General features: G+C 35.2%; 1 protein-coding gene across 3 annotated transcripts in view; it reads right to left on the bottom strand.

Moving 5' to 3' along the window:
- RAD54B (RAD54 homolog B) overlaps positions 1 to 24,307 on the bottom strand; it is a 97,404-nt gene that overhangs the window by 31,687 nt on the left and 41,410 nt on the right. For 2 of the 3 annotated variants that reach the window (XM_082601217.1, XM_082601218.1), the window contains 2 exons: positions 5,834 to 6,028; positions 2,415 to 2,696 (listed from right to left, as the gene is read on the bottom strand). In XM_082601217.1, coding sequence (XP_082457343.1) covers positions 2,415 to 2,696; positions 5,834 to 6,028 — 477 coding nt within the window. Of the gene's footprint in view, positions 1 to 2,414; positions 2,697 to 5,833; positions 6,029 to 22,895; positions 23,039 to 24,307 lie in introns of all 3 variants that reach the window. The other variant, XM_082601219.1, reaches the window with a different exon arrangement.

Here is a 24,307-nt window from a genome sequence, read left to right as displayed (position 1 = left end):
ATGAGAAAAGGAGATTTTTAAAAGATGGGTTCCAGGAGATCAAATACGGGAATGCCCTGGCGGTCCAGTGCTTAAGACTCTGAGCTTTCACTGCCGAGGAGGCGGGTTCAATCCCTGGTCGGGGAACTAAAATCCCACAAGCTGCATAGTGTGGCCGAAAAAAAAAGGAGATTAAATAAATAACCATCAATGTGGAAATACATAGTCACAGGAATGAGAGTCTGATTGTGTTTACTGGTAGCAATTACCCAGAGGAAAATTTTCTGTGATCTTCCCACGTTTCTGAGCAACCAGGAATTCACCTCTCATTTTTGAGGTGAATTCCTGGCAGGTAGGGGACTAGGGAGTGAACATGGAAAACTTGGCCCTTGGGTTTCCTCTATATCCCAGTAACAAAGCAAGAGTGTGGGCCTCCCTGGTGGCGCAGTGGTTGAGAGTCCGCCTGCCGATGCAGGGGATGCGGGTTCGTGCCCCGGTCTGGGAGGATCCCATATGCCGCGGAGCGGCTGGGCCCGTGAGCCATGGCCGCTGGGCCTGCGCGTCCGGAGCCTGTGCTCCGCAACGGGAGAGGCCACAACAGTGAGAGGCCCGCATACCGCAAAAAGAAAAAAAAAAAAAAAAAAAAAAAAAAGAGTGTATGCCTTGTGGATTTCCAACCAAGAATGGCCCCATTTTTTTCTATCTTTTAAAAAGGACAAAGGGAAAAAAAGAAGATAGAGGTAAAGATGATACACAGCTCAAGCAAGAAGGACCACAGAATCATAAGTCATCTAACAAAGTACCCAGCTTCAAGAAAAAACCTAAAGCACACAGCAATAGGACACCAATTCAAATCTTAAGATGCTCCTCTACCTTCACAATGATGAGGCATCATTCAATGCTAACAAAATCTGTCATGCTTTAGTTTTAAGTGTACAACTTAGTCCTAACCTTAGCAAGATAAAAAAAAGACAGAGAGAGAATAATCAACTATTTACCATTTACAAAAAGGGCTTGCTTACACACACCCACACATGCTCATATACACATATATATAAATTGACAATAAAATTTTTCATTCACTCAGTCAACAAATATTTATCATACACAACATATACCAGGCACTCTAAGTCTCTATGGTAGTTATTAGAACCCACATTTTACACATGAGGAGGCAAAAACATTAAAGAAGTGACTCCCCCAACAGGTTGAAGAACCAGTTAGTTCAGTGGTAAAACCAAGACTCTAACTCAAGTCTTTGACTAAGTACAGTATTCTTTTCAGTTCCCCACAGCCCTCTATTATTACATGACAGGAAGGCAAAGAGAAATAAGAATAAAGGAGAGAAGGAGGCTTGTTAAAAGAGCTAGTGGGACAGACAAAATATTAGATAAAGAGAAAAATCAGAAGCATAAGCTTCCACTCTCTAAATTTCAATTAAGGCTCGAACAAGCTAGAATAGAGCTAGGAATTTTTAATTTGGGGGTTTTAATCTCAATTATGCCAACAGTTATTTTAATTCAAGCAAGTCAGTTCATCCTTCTGGGACTCAGTTTACTCAAATGCATAGTGAAGGGATTGGTCTAAATTACCTGAAAGGTCCATTTCAAAAATTCTATGTTTCCATAATACTTGCAAGAGGGGAAAATAGTTATTTTAATACTTTTATTTATGATTATTTTAATAGTTATTTTAATACTTTTATTTTACTATTGTTATGAAAAAAGCCTATTCTCCAACTTCTACATCTACTACACTATAATTCAAATTTCTTGTCTGTCTCCTCACCAAATGAGAAGCTCTGTCATGATAGTTTCACCTCTGGGCCCAGTGTATAAAAGGCACACAAAAAATACTTGTTGACTGAACAATCAAATTTTAAAAAGTCATAAACAGACATGGTTTTATTTTTTATGTAATTTTTTAATTCATTAATGTGAAAATTAACTTTATGAACTGAATTCTCGTGAATAAAATTTGAATTCTTTACATGACATCTGACCTTTCAATATTTTAATACTGAATTAAATCACTAATATACGTGATCAAAGCATATGGTCTTCAAAATGGAAGCTCAAAAATACTCCTAACTCATGAATTTACTAATTTTTCTCCCTACTAAAGATATCAGATTTTACTCAAAATCATATACATGTATGTATGTGTGTATACATCTACAATTTACACAATTTTCCTTTAACACACGTATAGTATTTTGATTACTGTATTCTTGCAATTGTATTTACTTATGAAATAATTCTCACACTATATTGTTACTCATCTTCAACATTATCCCTTATGTCAGACTGTATGTCTGAAAAATAATATATACTTTTACCTGAAAGCTTTAATACAAAATTTAAACTTTAAATTCACATACCAAAACATCTTTAGACAGTAAAAACATAATACTCAAACTAGTTTTGAAATCTTACTTGGTGCATATGGGTCATGGCGTGGTCTGCAATTTTGGAAACTGTTCTGTCTATTTTCCTTTGAACTTAGTTTACAGACACTTTTGAAAGGGTTAGAGAAACACTTCTTGACAGCTTGAGAAGAACATAAGGCAGTAGAACTTCCTCCTCCAAGCTGAAAACATCTGCCACTGTTGAAATCATCTCGAGAGATTATACCCATGACTTCTATTTCTTTTCCACCAATCATCATTGTTTGGCCCTCTTCAATCTTTTCAAGCTCTTTGAATTTATATCCAATGCCTTTAAATTGAGAAGAAAAAATTTAATTTAATTTATTGACACTCTAAAATGACTTAATTAGTGTAACCAGAGTCTTCTTCTTGTAACTGTACAGAATAAAAACTACTTGGAATGCAAATAGCCTCATATAACCATTAGCCAAAACAAAAATATAATTTATCATTTTAGTAAAAACACACACACATACATGCAAAAATCAGAAGGCATGAATAATTATATAGTTATAAAAATTAGGCAAGTTTTAGAGAGGCAAGGCTTTTCTTAATTACTGAAAATACAGCCTATTGTATTCATAGTTTTGCCATCTGCTGTCTGTAGAAAATCAAGCCAAGAAAAGAGTTTGATAGACTATATGGACCCTCCTTTCTTGTGAACAAACTAGAGAAATACCAGGGCAGCTCTATTTCCACTTGGAAACAGCTGGAAATGTGCAGAACTAGCAATAAAAACAATTTCTACCACAACTAGTACCGTACTGTTCCACCTGAGATAGCATAGTAAAAATATATTTGTCATAGAAGCCACTGATAGTCCAAGTTCTAGCTCCTGAATAAAAAGTGGCATATTTTATAATATCAAACTTGAGTTATTATTAATTCAACAGACATTTATTAAGTGCTGCCATGTGTAAGGTGCTGATGCAATATAAATATGAGTAAGTTAGTCAGAGTCTGTTTAAAATGAACTCATTAACCAGACAGAGTGAGGGAATTTTAGACTCCTATGCTTGTCTACATCAAATGCATGGTTTCTGTGCGACTAGGAGGGGCAAAAACTGTGTACAACAAAAACTTTTTTAAGTCTCTAAAAACAAAAAATAAAAGATCATCACATTTTAGAAAACATGACATGACCCTTTTAAAACTAGCTGGAAATTGCTACAATTCCCTATTAAAACTGGGCTAATAGTTACAATCCATGACAATTGGTAACTACATAATATACATTCTTCAATTATTTATGATAGAGGTCTGATACAGGAAGAAGTTATTTGGCTGCAGTTCCTCAATGCTAAAGACCCATCCCTCCATTTCCCAAACTATCTCAATTTAACAATAGTCTTGATCTCTCCACACGAAGGAAGAGAATAGTTTTATCTTCATATAGAATCCAACACTATTAATCCAATTCCTATTAATCACATGAAAATGGGAGATAAGAATAAACATAATTTTGAGGCACCTTCAAAAGTCTCTAATTCCAAGATCTCTCATTTCACTCTGATCCATAGAGATGACTGTCTCAAACATCTCTAAGTCTCCAGAAGACTTTCTTTAAACTCTTGAACTCTGTTTCCCACACTTGTTCTTTTCTGGGTATTGTGTAATGACAGTCAATTGAATCTGACGACATTATCACAAGCTATTAGCAATTTCAGCATTACAGCCTTCAGTTTTCTTAGAGTGTTTATTCCTACATTAACAATATTTAAATGCTGTATATCCAATTTATTTAAAAGAAAAACCGCTTGCATTATAGGCAATAACTTGCAAGATTAACTCCAGGTTGATATATTTATTAATGTTATAATTAAGCAACCAAGTCTTATGTTTGGATGTTTTCACTTTGAAAGCCAATTAAAACCTCCATTAATGTTTAAACCAGTGGATTCAACTCCTGCTGGATATGACAATCATCTGGAAACCTAAAACACATGGATGTCCAGCCCCTCTCCGCACCATCCAGACCAAATAATCAGAGCCTCAGAGGTCAAGGCCTAAGCACTGGCATTTTTTAAAAGCACCGTAGGTGATTGTGCTTGGGTAGTCAGAGCAAAAACCCACTGTTTATAACCTAATTTGCATTTATCATTACTTGCAACTGAAAGATCATTTTATTACAAACTATACATACTCAAAACCATATATACTATACCTTATGGGTAACAGATGTTCCAGGGTAATTCTGATAATTTTTACCTCTCTACATAGCTTTAGAATATAATTTCACTAAATAGGTATAAACAAGTTCTCCAAAAATTTTGCCACAATCTACCCTAACTAACAACATGGAATGTGTACTGCAATTTTTCTTTTTAAATTTCTCTAAACACTAAGAATAACTGTGAATATATAGCATTTGTTCAATATTTTTATAATAAAAAATTCTATTGCAGATAATTCCATTCAGCCTCAACTCTTGCCTCTTTGTCACTGCACTTCATACACTACATTCCTGAAACACTGAAGTAGTTTTGCCTGTGAACCTGTACATATGCCTTGCCCCTTTCTCATCCCCCACAAAATTATCCATCCTTCAAATATTACCTTAAACAATAACTCCTATGAAGCTTTCCGTTAGCCTCGAAGGTCAACTTAAATGGTCCTTCTATATATGCTCCTATTGTGCTTAGCAAAAATTCTCATTGAAACAATTACCTTAGTGCTTCCTAATTATCAATTACATTGCCCTGCCCCCACTAAACTATAAACTATATCCATCTTTGGATGCTTACTCCTAGCATAGTGCTTAGCACATAACAGTTACTGAAAGCTATAAACTATGGTGTTTTCAAATGAATGAGTGAACTTGTAGAACAGATTTTATAATTATGGGCCACACTCAGAACTGAACAGTAAGAGACAACGCAAAAAAACCATAATGGTTTTAGGTACTCTGATTTGTGGGCTAATTTGTACAAATCATGCTGGCAACATTTTATAACGGAAATAATGGTAACCTCTAATTTGTATGTATTAATCTAGGTCATGTCTAGTCATTATCTCCTTGTTATTTTCAATTTTTTTTTAGGTATCATTGAAGTTAAATATCATTCCACTCCTAATACCAACATTTTTTTAACTTTTAATCACTCAGCATTCTGGAAAAAAAAAAAAAGATGTAAAACACACCAAGACAAACTGCTTTATCTCACAAAAATGCCAATGTAACTGTATATACCTGGCTGGCCATTTTATTTTTGGAGAAAATGAAACCATGGGATGAGATTCATCTCACTGAGTATACATAAGACTGTCAGACTCACGATTAAGAGATAATTTTATGTTTATGAGATAATTTAGACATGACAGTCAATTAAGGAACAACTTTATAAAACCCAATTACATTTCAATTTTGTAGCCAGAGTATATATTAATTTTAGACCAAATCATAAACATCAGGTAATATCACAATACCTCTTCCAATGTCTTTGCCTTCCAAATCCTTTAATGTAAATGACTTTCCTTTTACAATAAGAACAGCATCACCTTCCCACTTTTTGTGTTTTTTCTTTGAAGGCTTACACCAAACAACACTGAAATATTTAACTAGGCTATCAGGTTCCTCTTCTTGTTCCTTAGACACTGTTACTTCTTTAGGGGCTAAATGAACTAGAATAAAAAATAAAATAAAAACCACATTATTAAAGATGACTAATATTTAAATAGTAAGATCATTCAACAAATAAAAGCACAGGTGAATTAGATTGAATTAAGTATTTTTTCATGCACATGTTAGCATTTTATAAACTGGGAAACTGCAAATGTCACGTGCTAACATTACCATGAGTATGATGAATGTAAATTTCTTATCATCATACAAACTATGTTGAAATAAAATAACATAATAATCACTGGCAACATTTTAAACTCTACTAATTAAAGATAAAATTTCAGCATCCATGGAAAAAGATCTATAATCACATTTTGAATAAACAACTGATTTAATTAACAGTGACAGGACGAAATCAAGGAAAAGTAATATAAGATCACAGAGTTCTCTCAAAGAAAAACCTGTTGTTTTTTCAAATAAGAACAAAGGTAAAACAGTAAAGTAGCAATCAGACTAAATTTCATTAATATACTCTTGTCTCCTAGTTAGGGAGCAATCAGGTTGGACCACTGATTCTGAGAATTCAGTAGTATATAATCAGGAAATCAAAAGTTTCTTACAAAAGTCTATACTCCTCTTGAAAACATTTCCAATATCACCTTACAAAAACATATCCAAACAGTCTAACACAGAAAATTCTCCAGCAATGGGGAAACTAATTTATGGTGATAGAAACCAGAAAGTGGTTGCTGCCGCTACAGTTGGGAAATTGACTGGAAAGAGGCAGGAGATAAAAACTTGTTCTATTGTCATACTGAGTGAAGTAAGTCAGAGAAAGACAAATATCATATGATATCACTTATATGTGGAATCTAAAAAAGGGGTACAAATGAACTTATCTACAAAACAGAAACAGAGTTACAGATGTAGAAAACAAACTTACCATTACCAGGGGTAAGGCAGGGGTGGAGGGAGGGGGAGGGATAAACTGAGAGATTGGATCGACACGTACACACTACTATATATAAGACAGATAACTAATAAGCACCTACTGTATAGCACAGGGAACTCTACTCAATACTCTGTAATGGCCTATATGGGAAAAGAATCTAAAAAAGAGTGGATATATGTATATGTATAACTGATTCACTTTGCTGTACACCTGAAACTAACACAACATTGTAAATCAACTATAATCCAATACAAACTAAAAATAAATAAATAAAAGAATTTGTTCTGAGTGACAGGTACATGCGTATATACACTTAACAAAAATCATCACTGATCATTTAAGAGCTATACATTTTATTGCATGTAAATTATAGTTCAACTTAAAAAAGATAAAACGTAATAAAATAAGACAAAGAATAACAGCAGAATAGGTTGAAAGGCATGTATATGATATTCTATATAATGGTATCTTTTAGTATTTTGAAGCAAAAACACTAAAAGTTATCTATTAATTCAAAGTACACTTGACACTAGAGACAAAATCTCTCCTTATTTCTGTTTTATTTTCTCTTTTCCCCTTGGCAGTTACAGTTAAAACATGAGCACTTCCATGAGGAATACAGACCACCCTCATACTGAGCCCTAGCTCTTACTTCTCACCTAACTTGTACACTATATTTTCAATGTCTAGATAAAAGTTATTCCAGCTGAAGAGAGGAAAATCTCATTCCTCCATTACTGAAGAGCTATTCACTATGTCTTTTACCAAATACACACTTGACCCCGGGAAGCTATCAAAACAATATAATTTACAAAACAAAAACCAAATGATTACTTTATCTTTTAAAATACACCACCTACTTAATGGGACTTCCCTGGTGGCACAGTGGTTAAGAATCCACCTCCCAACACAGGGGACACAGGTTTGATCCCTGGTCCAGGAAGATCTCACACGCCACAGAGCAACTAAGCCAGTGTGCCACAACTACTGAGCCCACGTGCCACAACTACTGAAGCTCACGCGCCTAGAGCCAATGCTCCACAACGAGAGAAGCCACCGCAATGAGAAGCCCATGCACTGCAACGAAGAGCAGCTCCCACTCGCCACAACTAGAGAAAGCCTGCGTGCAGCAAAGAAGACCCAATGCAGGCAAAAATAAATAAATAAATAAATTTACAAGATACACTTCACATCCACTAGGATGATAAGTATCAAATAGATAATAAAAAGTGTGATGCAGACATGGAGAAATTGGAATCCTCACACACTGCTGGTGGAATGTAAAATAGTACAGCCACTTTAGAAAACAGATTTGCAATTCTTCAAAAGATTAGAGATACCATATGATCCAGCAATTCCACTCCTAGGTATATGCTCAAGAGAGAGAAAAACACATCCACACAAAAAACTTGTATATGAATGTTTATAGCAGGATTATTCATAATAGCCCAAAGGTAGAAACATCCCAAATATCCATTCAACTGACAAATGAATAAACAAATTGTGGTACATCACTACAATGTAATATTATTCAGCCATTAAAAGCATTAAAATACCGATACATGCTACAACATGTATAAACTTTGAAAACATTATGCTAAGTGAGAGAAGCCAGTCACCAAAGGACTACACATTACATGATTCCATTTATATGAAATGTCCAGAACAGGGAAATCTGTACTGACAGAAAGTAGTTTAGTGGTTACTTAGGGCTGGGAGGTGAGGGTGAGATGGCGGGGGGGAGACATGGTGGGGGTGGGTTGAAAGCTAAAGAGTACAGGATTTTTTAAAATAAATAAATTTATTTATTTATTTATTTGTTTATTTATGGTTGTGTTGGGTCTTGTTGTGCGCAGGCTTTTTCTAGTTGCGGCGAGTGGGGGCTACTCTTCTTTGCGGTGCGCAGGCTTCTCATTGCAGTGGCTTCTCTTGTTGCAGAGCACAGGCTCTAGGCATAAGGTCTTCAGTAGTTGTGGCGCGTGGGCTCAGCAGTTGTGGCTCACAGGCTCTAGAGTGCAGGCTCAGTAGCTGTGGCGCACAGGCTTAGCCGCTTGGCAGCATGTGGGATCTTCCTGGACAAGGGCTCTAACCCGTGTCCCCTGCATTGGCAGGTGGATTCTTAACCACTGTGCCACCAGGGAAGTCCCCAGGATTTCTTTTTGAAATGTTGAAAACATCTTACAATGGTGGTGATAGTTGCACATAACTGTGAATATACTACTAAAAATTATTAATTATATATTTTATGTGGGTGAATTATATGATATGTGAATTATAAATCAATAAAGTTGTTTCAAAACATGAGATAACACCACACACTCACTAAATTGACTAAAATTTTTTAAACTGACTATATTAAGTGTTAACAAAGATGCAGAGTCAATTATAACTTTAACAAAAAAAGATGTAGAACACCTAGAAATCTCACACACTACTGGAAGGAATGTAAAGTAGTACAATCACTTTGGAAAACAGTTTGGCAGACTCCTAAAAGTTAAACATACACCTCCTATAACCAGTCATTCCACTGGAAGGTATTTACCAAAGAGAAAACATATGACACACAAAACAAAAAACAAAAAAAACTTGTACTTCAACCCAGGTAAACCAATCTCCTGAAAGCCTGAAAAACCACTGTCACTACTAGAATTCATATAATGCATATATTCATCATTGGTATTCATGGATTTAGAAAGTGAATCTTGACTCTCTCCAAACAATAAATTATCCTCAGAACCATCAAAGTTTTTTTCTGAGAAAACAAATGATTGATATGCAGCTGAGACAGCTGTGTTCAGAATGCTTGGCCCAATGACCTTTTATCAGTCCCTGAAAAGACTCTGGCTGCTGTAATCCCAAACAGAACAGTCAAGCAGGCAAAGGACTTAAGTGCAGTGGCCCCAGTTTCCGGCTTTCCTCTCATAATGAGGGTGTTTGAACAAAGGGTAATTTTATATACTTCTTTGGGGGAAAACATGCTTCTAATATACCAGGAATTATGATGTAGAGTTTTTTTAGCCTCCTTTTTTTTTTTTTTCTGGTACACGGGCCTCTCACTGTTGTGGCCTCTCCCGTTGCGGAGCACAGGCTCCGGACGCGCAGGCTCAGCGGCCATGGCTCATGGGCCCAGCCGCTCTGCGGCATGTGGGATTCTCCTGGACCGGGGCACGAACCCATGTCCCCTGCATCGGCAGGCGGACTCTCAACCACTGCGCCACCAGGGAAGCCCCTAGCCTCCTCTTTTGATATATTATTGTGAATACATTTCCCATATCATTAAATTAAAATGTAAAATGGTGTTTAATATCTGCATAATGATATTACCAATGATATTCCCACCAACCGAGAGGATCCACTTCACTACTATATATCAGCATATTACCTTACCAATTTTTCTCTAACTGCAGTTATTTTTTGTTACAATTATCATACAGTAAAACTGACTTTTTCTCTTGGTGTACAGTTTTACAAATTTTAACACAGGTATAAATTTATTTACCCACTACCACAGTCAGGATGTAGAAGAGTTCTATCACTCCAAAAGACTCCCTCAGGCTATTCCTTTTTAGTCAGACCCTAACCCTATTCAGTTACTGATCTGTTTTCTACCAATATAGTTTTGTCTTTTTGAGAATGTCAAATAAATGGAAATCATAACAGTATACAAACTTTCAAGCTGGTTTCTCCCACTCAGCATAATGTCTTTGAGATTCATCCCAAGTTGCTGCCTGTATCAAGTTTGTTCCTTATTATTGTACGGAATACTGACAGACAATTGAGGTGTTTCTAGCTCTTAACTATCACAAATAAAGCTGCTATGAACATTTATGTACAGATTTTTGTGTAAACATTCATCTTTACCAATTTAATAGACAGAAATGGCATTTACTTAACATTATAATTTGAATTTCATTATTAGTGGTGTTTTTTATATATACTTACATCTCCTCTTTGCTTGACTCCTCTAATTTCACATTATAAAGGATGCACCTAAAATAAGTTTCATTTCTTTAAACTGAATTTTCAATCTGATCTGAAAACCCTCAACATTCATTTGTCCAACAACTTATAGACTGCCCAAAATGTAGTCTAAACCCAAACTCTTATCTTATTACAAAATTTCAGTGAAGTCTATGAGTAGAAAACAGGCATTAAAGAGAACCTGAATTATAAGAAATTATGTCAAAATTAAAATATAAAACACTATTAAATTTTAGTATGTAAAAGGCTAATACTTAAAAAGTGTTGACTGTGCTAGAAGAATCAAGAATCCATTTACATCTTCTTTAATATAAGGAATTCACTATACCTTCTATTGTAATAAAATTTTACATAACTTGTGGAATTTTAAATAAGCCCACGTCATTTAAACACTCCTCTCTATCCCCCCCCCAAAAAAAGAATACTATTATGTTTTGGCAACATGTAGCATTTAACAGTTTAAAATGTGTCAGGTTGAAATAAGCCCACTCACTAGAAATTATTAAACATCATTCTGTAACTCAATAAATGATTATGTTTTAGCAACAGGTCCAAAGGTTGATTCGTTTTATTTCTTAATGAGAATTAGTTTCTCATTAAGAGAAACTTAATGAGAGAAACAATGAAGAGGGATAATTAGTGCATTATTTTAGGGGTAATAAAGAGCTCTTAAAAAGATCACTCTTGACTTCCCACTTGCTAAACTCCTTTCCCCACAATAAATCACAGAAAAAGGCCACAGCATGGAAAAATAAAGTTAAAGTTATTCTGTGATGCATTATGTTCAGGGATAAACTAGAACACACGCATAAAAAGGGAACTTATACTGCCTGAAAAAGCTGCCTGCCCCCATGTTTCCACTTCAAGCACCCAAACACCCACTTAACTCCCTCCGTTTCTTCACATTCCCAGTCACTCCTCAACTTCTCCAATCTGGCTTCCAGTCTGATCCTCCCCCAAAGCTGCCTGGTTAAAGGCCACTAAGGAGCTCTTTGTCAATAAATCCACAGGTTACTTTTTAGTCCTGACCAAAGTTCTCAAAAAGCATTGGACAATGTTGACCACTTGTACCTTGAAATATTGAACTCCATTTTTATAGCTTCTAACACACTTCAAATTTTCCTCCTCCTTTGGTTGCTGTGTCTTAAACATCTTTGCCAGTACTTACTTTTTTGTCTAACCTTTGTTTATTGGAGTTCTTCAGACCTGAGTTCCAGGCCCTCCTCCCCTCACTGTGCACCACTTCTCCTTAAATTACCTCATCTACTCCCACAGGTTCAATACCTTCCCTGTACTAACTTAAATTTTTTTTTTTTTTTTTTTTTTTGCGGTACGCGGGCCTCTCACCGCCATGGCCTCTCCCGCTGCGGAGCACAGGCTCCGGACGCACAGGCTCAGCGGCCACGGCTCACGGGCCCAGCCGCTCCGCAGCATGTGGGATCCTCCCGGACCGGGACACGAACCCGCGTCCCCTGCATCGGCAGGCGGACCCTCAACCACTGCGCCACCAGGGAAGCCCTAACTTAAATTTTTTTCTCTAGCCCAGATCATGATTCCAGATCTGTAAGTATACCAGTATATCCAGTTGGATCCACATGAATGTCTCATAAACATCTCAAACTCACCAGGTCCACTTCTCTTCTCTCCAAAAAACTGCTCCTCCTTCAGTTTTCCCATTTCTCAGTGAAAGTACTACCACCCTTATTCAAGCCAAAAATTGGAAATCATCCATGACATTCTTCATTTTCTCAGTTCCAGAGCCAATCAACCACAAAACCCAGATGATTCTATCCCCTCCATGGTTCTCAAAGCTGTGTATTGTTTGCCTTCTGCATTCTCTCTACTCTTTCCAAGTCATCATCTCTGGTCTAGACTACTGTACCATTATGGTAGGGTCTTCCAAACAGTTCTGCTGAAGTCTTCTCTTGCCACCTCTACTCTCTAAAGCCATTTTCCATATTTACTATATCTATTTTTAAATGTAAATCTGATCATCCATTTGTCTTAAAGGTACTGAAGAAAACACTACTTCCAACCAAAGGGCCTTCTACCTCTCTTCCTCCAACACACTGATCTAAATTAACTTCTACTCAGCTTTCCATACAGTTTAAATTTCCCTGACTGCCAAACTACGTCAAGTTGCGTTATTATCTCAGCATTAACTCAGCAATTAATTATGTGACAAATGATTTAATGTAAACCTTCCCCACTAAACTATAAAGTGTTGAGAGGAGGGTTTCTTTTGATCTTGGTCATCACCATATTCCCATAACAACAGATAGCTTTCAAAACTGCCATTTTGATTCTAGGCACATTTTTCCTTCATGATTATAAAAATATTAAATTAAAGCAGAATTACCTCATTAGAGAAATGTAAATCAAAACCACAATGAGGTATCACCTCACACCAGTCAAAATGGCCAGCATCAAAAAATCTACAAACAATGAATGCTGGAGAGGGTGTGGAGAAAAGGGAACCCTCTTGCACTGTTGGTGGGAATGTAAATTGATACAGCCACTATGGAGAACAGTTTGGAGATTCCTTAAGAAACAAAAAATAGAACTACCATATGACCCAGCAATTCCACTATTGGGCATATACCCTGAGAAAACCATAATTCAAAGAGAGTCATGTATCAGAATGTTCATTGCAGCTTTATTTACAATAGCCAGGACATGGAAGCAACCTAAGTGTCCATCGACAGATGAATGGATAAAGATGATGTGGCACACGTATATAATGGAATATTACTCAGCCATAAAAAGAAATGAAATTGAGTTATTTGTAGTGAGGTGGATGGACCGAGTGTCATACAGAGTGAAGTAAGTCAGAAAGAGAAAAACAAATACTATATGCTAACACATATATGTGGAATCTAAAAAAAAAAAAGGTTCTGATGAACCTAGGGGCACGACAGGAATAAAGATGCAGACGTAGAAAATGGACTTGAGGACACGGGGAGGGGGAAGGGTAAGCTGGGACGAAGTGAGAGAGTAGCACTGACATACACACTACCAAATGTAAAACAGTTGGCTAGTGGGAAGCAGCCGCAGAGCACAGGGAGATCAGCTTGGTGCTTTGTGACCACCTAGAGGGGTGAGATAGTGAGGGTGGGAGGGAGATGCAAGAGGGAGGGGATATGGGGATATATGTATACATATAGCTGATTCACTTTGTTATACAGCAGAAACTAACACAACACTGTAAAGAAATTATACTCCAATAAAGATGGTAAAAAAAAGCAGAGCTACTTTATAATTAATTTCATTGAGAAAGTAGCCTTAGAAATTAACTTTGAACCCAGCCTCATTATTGTACCTACTGTACATTCAGGATTATTTTCCAAGTAAATGTTATTACAAAGATTTGATTCATCGGTCACTTCTTTATATATAGTGTTTTCCTGATTATAGCTTTTGCCAACATGAATTTTCTTTTATAACTATAATTTCTACCAAATAGTTTTACTAAATCAGATTTTGCCTAAATATTATGAAGATTGTACTACTCCATTAGTTTTTAGTCAAAAAAAAGTTACCAGTTTTTAGGTAAGTTATTTGTCATGTGTTATTTTTGTTGTTTTACGAAACTTGACTTTTCCAGATAAAGTTTTGAGGGTTTTAGCATTAACGAAAAAGATGGGATGCTTTGATCAGCTTTTTAATTCTAAAAAAATTTGTGATGTGCAATTTTGGACAATTTCAAGTAGTTTTCTTTTTACATTATTTCTACCAGTAGCAGTCTCTGTACACTAAATAAAAGACTGACAATATCTTTCTGCATTTTTCAAATTTGTTCCCATTTTTTACTTGGTTATCTAACAGAAAAGTGCAATTCCTCAGGACTGCTGTTAAAGAGGGGATAAAAAGTGTGTCTTCATCAAAAATGGCTGGGAAAAACATTCCTAGAGTCAAATATCCTGTTATATTCTCAGGAGCTGACTGTTATGCTGTTATGTCCAAACCTTCCCCTGCAAAAAAAAAAAAAAGCTGACTAGAACAAAAGACAGTAGTTAAATTCTAAGAATCCAGAATTTCTTATAATCACTTTGAAATACCATAAGATTCTCAGAATTAGATATATCTTTTCTTTTGCAGAACAGAAGAAAGATAAAAGCATGAACTCAGAAGCCAAGACTGGTTGAGTATGAATCTTGAGTCTGTCCCTTACTAGCTATGTGACCCTGGACAAGTTACTCACCCCTCTGCCAGTTTATGAATTGCCAAATGAATGTAATACTAATACCTACCTCACAGACTTGTTGCAACCATATTTCATCTAATTAGCTAATATGTATAAGATGCTTAGAACAGTACTTGCCATGCAGTAAGTGCTCTCTAAATGTTAACCACCATCATCATCATCTTGCAGTAGTCCCTTCCCATTTAGCCCTATTTTAAATGTAGGCTAATAGGGCAGGGAAGGGAGAGGGTGAATGACTGCAAAAAAGTAGAATGAAGATAACTGGGAATTAAACATATATGGAACATAACTGCCTTCATCTAGACTACTTGTAATGTATAAAATAATGACTAATTTGCTATATCCCAGACTAACCACCACTAACAATTCCACTCTACCTGTTATTTTTGTTTCTGAACTTGGTTCTGATCTATTTCCCCTTTGACCCTGTAATTTACTTCCCAAATAAAAACCAAAAATGGTCTTCATAAACAAGAGGCTTGAATGCCTACAGCAAGATTCACAAGGTAAGAGTGCTTAAAACCATGCTTTGATAAAAGAGAAAGGTGTCATTTTAATATTAATAGTGGACATTATCATCTTTTTTTTTTTTTTTTTTTTTTTTTTTGCGGTACGCGGGCCTCTCACTGCTGTGGCCTCTCCCGTTTTGGAGCACAGGCTCTGGATGCGCAGGCTCAGCGGCCATGGCTCACGGGCCCAGCCGCTCTGCGGCATGTGGGATCCTCCTGGACCAGAGCACGAACCCATGTCCCCTGCATCGGCAGGTGGACTCCCAACCACTGCACCACCAGGGAAGCCCGGACATTATCATCTTAATGAATGAGTCCTAAGCACAGTAACTCTAGGGTTGCATGGTTTAATTATACATTCCATAAACCCAAGCCTTTAATATTCTTTTTTTTTAACAATTCTAAATACACACACTGTTTTCAATGGAGCAAATAAAATCTAAAATGTCTCATATATCATCAAATTCAATAAAAAATGTAAATACTCTTGCAGACTATATTTTTTGAGTTTCAAAATTACCAAAAGCTACCAGAACTTTTAATATGCATTAACATATAACTGCAATATAAATATAAGATTTGAAACATAGTTTTTATTACACTAAAAAATATACAAACATTAATATACAAATTACTTCAAACTGGTAATCATCCATAGTTTTCTTTAACAAAACAGAATGAAGGTCAACTAAGTACAAGTATCATTACGTACAAAATAAACCTAGAAGGTATTTCTTTGCATTAAGATCATTTTCAGAATGATACTTCATGAGCATGGCAGGGACTATATATACATTTTATCATATTTCTCAGTACTTCATGTCAAAGCATATATGCAATAAGTGCTAAAATAGAAAAAAATCAGTAGAACTATAATATTCCCAGATATCTAAACTATCTGCCCAGCATTTTAAATTCATTTAAATATCAAAAAAGGTTATTCATCAATTTCGATTCTGACATTCCAATCAATGAACATGCAAAGCTTTATTTAAAAAAACAGTAATCCACAGACTATGGAGGGAAGTGTAAAATGGTACAATCACTTTGAGAAAAGGTCTGGCAGTTTCTTAAAAAGTTAAACATATATCTTCCTTAATCCAGCATTAAGTCCATAACACATTTATACAATAATATACATAATAGCCAAAATCCGGAAATAGCCCAGAAGTCCGTCAAAAGATAATGGATAAACAAACTGTTGTATATTTATAAAATGGATACTACTCAGCCACAAAAAACAATGAACTAGTGATTAGAAGATGGATGAATATTAAAAACATTAAGACGGGTGAAAAAAACAGAAACAAAGGATCTATACTATATGATCTCAATTATATTGTGTCATAGAACTAGCAAAACTTATGTTTTTTAAAAAATTAGTGGTTTTTAAAAAAAACAGTGGTTGCCTGAGGTACCAGGGTATTGGTTAGGAAGGGGCAGGAGAGAACTTTCTGGGGTGATAACTTTTAAAATCTTGATGGGGGTTTAAGTTACACAGGTGTAGTCATTTGTCAAAACTCATCAAATGGTGCATTTAAGATCTGTGCATTTCACTGTTTGCAAATCTTACCTAAAAAATCATACACACAGGGCTTCCCTGGTGGCGCAGTGGTTGAGAGTCTGCCTGCCAATGCAGGGGACACGGGTTCGAGCCCTGGTCTGGGAGGATCCCACGTGCCGTGGAGCAACTAGGCCCGTGAGCCACAATTACTGAGCCTGCGCGTCTGGAGCCTGTGCTCTGCAGCAAGAGAGGCCGTGATAGTGAGAGGCCCCACGCACTGCAATGAGGAGTGGCCCCCGCTTGCCACAGCTGGGGAAAGCCCTCGCACAGACACGGAGACCCAACACAGCCATAAATGGGTAAATAAATAAATAAATTACAGGCTCACACCTAAAAAAAAAAAAAAAAAAATCATACACACACAAATAAATATTGAATTCCAGTTCATAATACTCATGCTGAAGTGTTTATGGGTAAAGTATTCTAATTCTGCAACTTGTTTTAAAATCACAGTTTTCTTTAAAAAAAAAATTTATGGATGGACAGATAAATATGATAAAGCAAATACAGCAAAACATTAATTGTAGAATGTAGGTGGTAGGCATATGAATGTTTACTATAAAATTATTTCATTTCTATACATTTGAAGGATTTCTTAATCTTTGTAACAGAGGTGGTGAATTCACACTCATGAAAGGTCTACTAACAAAGTGTAAGTCTAATGATACTAACAAAGTGTAAGTCTAATGTATCATTAGACTTACACAAAACAATTTAAATTGTTTGGGCTAACTTGGGTGGTATTTTTATTTATTTATTTACTTTGCTTTCTACTATTTACAAAGGAATTGAAAACTAAAAATAAATTATATAAATTCACATTATAGCTGCTACTTTTAATGAAACAACTTAAAGAAGATACATTCAAAAATACGGAACCAATTTCTCAAAATTATATATAAGATCTAGCATGGGGCCTCCCTGGTGGCACAGTGGTTGAGAGTCCGCCTGCCAATGCAGGGGATACGGGTTCGTGCCCCGGTCTGGGAGGATCCCATATGCCGCGGAGCGGCTGGGCCCGTGAGCCATGGCCGCTGGGCCTGCGCATCCGGAGCCTGTGCTCCACAACGGGAGAGGCCACAACAGTGAGAGGCCCGCATACCGCAAAAAGAAAAAAAAAAAAAAAAAAAAAAAAAAAGATCTAGCATGACTGCCAATGTTTAATTAGGTTGCATATTTTAAGAATTTACTCTTTTGTATTTGTTAAGTATTGCAACCATATTTCATCTAATTATTTTTAACTATTTACAATCAAAGTCACCATCAAATATTTAATTGATTTTGAGAATTTGTGAATCTTAACATTTGACAAAAATAGATATATTATGAAATTTAGACATGGTACACCTAAAGAAATGTATTTCAATTATGTCTCATCAAAAAAATTTACCTCTATAGTACTGAATTCTTTGTTTTGTGGCACACACAAAGAGTACACAAATCAGTACAATGTATTACCATGTATTTAAAAGAACATGTATTAACAACGCTTTAACCACTATCATCTACAGTATGTATTAATTACAATTTACCACACAATTATTTAAACATATCTATTTAAAACTTGACATTACTCTAAAAGAAGGCACATGGAAAATAATTCATATTTCAAACATTTTCATGTAAGTAAAGAGGCAATAGGGTAGAGTGAATCTTTCAAAAATAACACCAAGTTGATGTCGCACTATACAAAAAAGGAAAATATTTAATTTGAGTATTTTAAGAAATCTGGCATTTGTTAGAAATGAAAGAGCTTCATTAACTTTTTCAGAATGCCATTATAAATCATACCTAGGTTTATAAAATCATAACTTGTAAAAAAACATGCATTTAAGTTCAAATGGATAAGAAAAGACAAGGTGGCACGAATAACTAGGCACTACCTAAATTTCTAATATAGTGGATGAAATAGTATTTCTACAGAACCAAGTCTACATTTTAAAAATAAAAACACTCTTTCCTATGTTTTTCCAGCATTACATTTCGTAAGTAAGTAAACTCACGGCCCCAAACAGTTCTCTACAGTAGGATGTCTGGTGGCTTCAGTTGTATTCCATTGGTACTAATAGAATTTGCCCTTATGTATTCCCCTTAGTGAAACTTGTCCTCAGCAAAAACTGCTAATGTAAGTTGGCAAGTAGTCAAAAACTCAAAAAAGTCTCAATATAGAAAGAAAAAGAAAAAAGCTTTAGCTCATAATTTCCCTAATATACTCTGTAGGATAATAATAAACAGCCTCTACAAAGAGTTCAGACATCAAACAAGTCTTCTTTACACAGAAATTCCCATAAACTATACTATGCTAATTGCATAGGTGGGGAGATGGAGCAATGAAAATTGAGCAGAACCACATTCACTTTAATTCTTGCAGGTTAAAATTAAACAAGATTGACTCAGAAAAACTGCTGCAGTAAACTCACTGCAATGAGTGTAATTCTGTTGTTTAAAAATATGTAAAATAAGGTTTTTATTCTACTCAGTCCCTACATGCTAACAAGTTTGTCACATGACATAAGCAACGAAACAACAATCTTGAACACTGCTGGAGAAAAATACAACTGTAGCAGACTATGTTTACACTATTTTCTGGGCAGCAAAAAACTTTTCAAGGGCAATTTTATATAGTATACATTTTTACCTTCCACACTTATGTTAGAATCTAACCACCAAAAAAGATGTATATTGCACTTTTTTGAACACATAACTTGGCTAAAAACATTTCACAGAATTAATGTTCCACAGAACACACCTAGAAAACTGATTTAGCTGTACAAAGTCAGCATTCAAATTGAACATTCATTAACAATTCTGAGTAGTGCCATGCTAAGATTATAACATGAATTACATTTTGTATGGTAATTTGCCTTCAATCATTTCAAAAAGTTAAAGCTTACTACTGTAAAGATTTACTGGAATAATATTGTAAAAACATTATCTCAAATAAGAATTATAAGATTCATTAGACTGAAAGAAAAGTCACAGCACAGATTAAAGATGACATTGTCAAAAGGATATATCATACATTCAAGGCATTTTTATAATAAAATACTTAACTCTAACAGCAGATACAAAATGCCAATGAAATTAAGCAGTCAACAAGCTAAAACAGTACCATAAGAATCCATTTTATTTTTATTCTTTCTATTCCTATAGCCACAACCTAAATTTCAGATTTAATTTCCCCTCACTACAATGCCCACCCTGAAATGCCATTATGACATTAAGTCAGAGCTCTAGTCATATGTCCCTAGTCAAAAGCCTTCCATGGCTTGCCATTATATATTCACATTCAATTCCTTAAAAACAGCATTTAATGTAATCCATAATGTGGCACCAACTAGCTTCCAACTTCCAAATTGATATCCCTCAATTTACCTTCACCCACTCTTCAACAAAAATTTCTGAAAATCTAATATGATTTAGGCACCATGTTAGGTTTCAAAATACTCTATTCCAGTGGTTCTTTGAGTGGTTTTTTAGCTTGCATCAGAATCTCTAGAGAACTTATTAAAACAGATTGCTGTACTCTACCCCTCAAGTTGCTGATCCGAAAGGAATGGATTTACATATCTCACAATTTTTCAAGAGTTGCTGATGCTGCTGGTCAGGGTCTACTCTTGGTGAACCACTGCTCTACACCACAGGCCATGAGCCGAAAGCCCACTGGCTGAATGAGGCCCACTCACATGTTTCGTCTATTTATTATTTTAAATAATTTTAATTATTTGCAAATGTTTTACAAATAAAAATTTCTCATAAAAATGCAGATTTCTGCATGTAAAAATTCTCCTGGAGCTCAAGGGTAGCTACCCCAGTTAGTCAAGGTATATGTCCTTGTCCAGATTATCACAGCCCTAATTGGCCCTCTCTATGCTCACTTAAAATCACTTAAAAATCACCTGGCTTAGCACTGTATTTGTGCTTATACACTCTGACCCACCTTTTCCCATTCTCTATGCCTTTTTCATGCTGCTCACTCTGGCATAAACATCCTTTCTCCCCAATACGGCTGAAATCCTACCTACCCCATTCTAAAGCTTGGCTTAAATATCCTCCCTCAACACAGCCCCAGCAAAAATAGAAATCCTTAAGTAATAAACATATTAAAGATTTAACATAAATATCTATGTGTGCTTTAAGAATCAAGGTTTGATTTATTTCCACAAATACTAAAATAGCAATATTTACAAAAACATAAAAGACTAGATATTATAAATTATAAACATATAATTTTTGCTATTTTTATTCTAAATAAAATTTTAATTTTGTTCATTAAAGTTTTTACTGTGATTTTACTGTGAAAGAAATCTTTTTCAGACTAACACATTGCAAGTGAATTGACGTATTAAATCTTGTAGTCAAAATATATAACAGCTCCAACAGAATATCTTATTTTGCTGGACAAAAAAAGGAGGAGGAGGAAGGGGGTAATTGACACAATTCCCCTGATTTCATAACCCACCAATTTTTAAAAGCAATTTTCATGAAATAAATGTTTCTAACTTTTTAACATGTCGGATATTTTAGTGGATTTTTACTTCTGTGGAATAGTAGGGGGAAAAAAATTACAGAGAAACAAAAACTGAGTGCTGGTCATTGTTCTGCCATAAAGAGCTTTGTTACATCAAGTAAATCAGAGTTCTCCCTGGACCTCGGTTTCATTACCTCAAAACTGAGGTGGGAAAAAGTGTTCTCCAAATACCTTCCATCCCTAAAATCCTAGGACTTACTCAGTCAAATAATGAAAGCATAAAAATCAATGTCATACAGACAAGCTTCTATTAGGCTAGTATTGCTTCTAAATTAGATTGACTTAAAAACTTTGAACTACATACAGCTTTCAAAGTGCTAATTAAGAATGTTGAAGATTCAGAACTTTGAAAGAATACTTATGTATTTATATATGTTATTTATGTATATGTTAATAATCAAAATAAAACATCTTTTGTAAGGCCAACAATTAAAACATCTTAGGAAAAAAATTAGAGGAAGACAAAAAATTTATAACCATACCAATCAGCGTTTTAATATATATCAAAGGAAAATTAAATAATTAGAAAATCATGTCAAAAAAGCCTTTTTCATAATAGAGATTAACAATATTTTTTAAGAATATATACTCTGGGACTTCCCTGGCGGTCCAGTGGTTAAGACTCTGTGCTTCCACTGCAGGGGGCGTGGGTTCGATCCCTGGTCAGGGAACTAAGATCATACATGCCCTGCGGCGTGGCCAAGAAAAAAAAAAGAATATGTACTCTGCTTCAGGATATTCCCAAATGAAAGTAATTTGGCCAAAATTAAAATTATCAAATTGCAAGACTGCAAAAAAAATCTTAGAGACTATTATATTCAGATAGATCATGCCGTAAGCGAATTGCTTTCAGCTTCTCCACTTCAATTTTTGCTCTTAGCAGCTCTTCCTCTAGCTGCTGCCTTCTTTTCAATCCATCCCTCTTCTCCTGAACATATAATCCAAAATTCTTTTGATTTTCTAAAATTATCTGATGCTCCTCTTTCAGCATTTGCAGAATCTGAGGATCATACCCTAACTGTGACCTAAAATTTTCTCCACTTTCATGCTGAAAAAAATCATCTCTCCTTGGGATAGAAGATGGAGACGATGTCATTCTCATATCAACAGAGGAAAGTGACGGTGACAAAGATCTTTCCATAACATGTACTAATTCATGTTCTTCTCTTTGCTCTAAAGTATCACTCTGTTGAGAATTTAAAACCAGTGGAGGAGGGGGCTTAATGTCTTCTTCTTGCTTCACCTCCACTGTAATAGCAACTGGATGGTGGTCCAACATTACCTGTAGTGAACTTGTACCAGCCTGTGCTTCCTCATCCAAGTTTGCACTACAGCACACAAAAAAGCATTATAAAATGTAAATCAAATGAATATAAGAGCATTTTAAAGCATAATTTCATATTTAATATACATTAAATTATCAAGCTATAAAGAAAATTATGAAACAAAAAATATTTTTAACCCTTGCAATAATAAAGTGACTATGGCTGGGATTTTAATTTTATATATATATATATATATATATATATATATGGCTCTCTCCATCCTTAACTTTAAAATTGGCCTCTTAAAAGAACAGGAACTTACAAATACTACACAAGGCTACTGAGGTAAATACAAAAGAAAAGGCATTTTTGATACTCTCAAAAAGATACCAATTGTCCCTATAAGCCTGAGGTTCTTAAATGGTGTAAAGTGTCATTTAATTCATTCTGCGCCTTGCTATCCCAACACCTTAGTCCTAGACCTCCTGCTTCTCCACACACACACACACACACACACACACAGGAAAAACAAGATTGTGTATGATTTTGGGTATGCCCAACTATCAGGGGGTTCTCCTAACTATCCAATTTCAGATGCAATGGTGTTTCCCCTTTACCTATCCTAAACCACATGACTCAGGTGATCTTTAAGTCTTTTAACCAGTGGTCAGGTGAAGTGTACAAGGGCAAGGGTTTAGATCTACCACTGGATCATCAGTACCCAGTATAATACTCTACTGGGGTACTGATGATCCTCATAGGTACTCATCATATGTTGAATGATTGAATAAATCAAATGGTTTTTTTTAAAGCAATGTTTTTTAATGGCCTATATATGATATATTGAAAGTTTATTAAATTTACATGAAATTTCCATAAAATATGCATTCCTATTAGAGGCAACTACAGTTTTAGCATAATTTAAACTTTAACATTACAATATTTGTTATGACATAAACACAATGTTCCTGAAAATTGTTGGTTTTTAAATAATTTCATGTATAACATGAAGTTGTGAATTAAGAATACATAATGTTTCTTGAGGGTTTTTTTTTTTTAATTTATGTTTCTGCCTAACTTAAAAATAAAAGTTATCGAGGTGAAAGAGATTATTGGAACATTAATGAAAACGCTACACTTCACATTATTTAAATAACATTTTATAAATTATAAATAAGTAATATAGGTTAGAATACATTCTACATGGATGACTAAAATGCTGGAACAAGTTTAAGTAGAACATAAGGAAAAGAATTTAAACTCCCCATATGTCACTTACTAATAACATTAAATTGCCAGAAACATCAGATATTTGTCTAAGAGGTACAAATG

The sequence above is a fragment of the Mesoplodon mirus genome (assembly GCF_964341445.2).
Source record: "Mesoplodon mirus genome assembly, chromosome: 16".
In the NCBI taxonomy this organism is placed as follows: domain Eukaryota; kingdom Metazoa; phylum Chordata; class Mammalia; order Artiodactyla; family Ziphiidae; genus Mesoplodon; species Mesoplodon mirus.
This window is presented reverse-complemented; position numbering and strand designations above follow the sequence as displayed.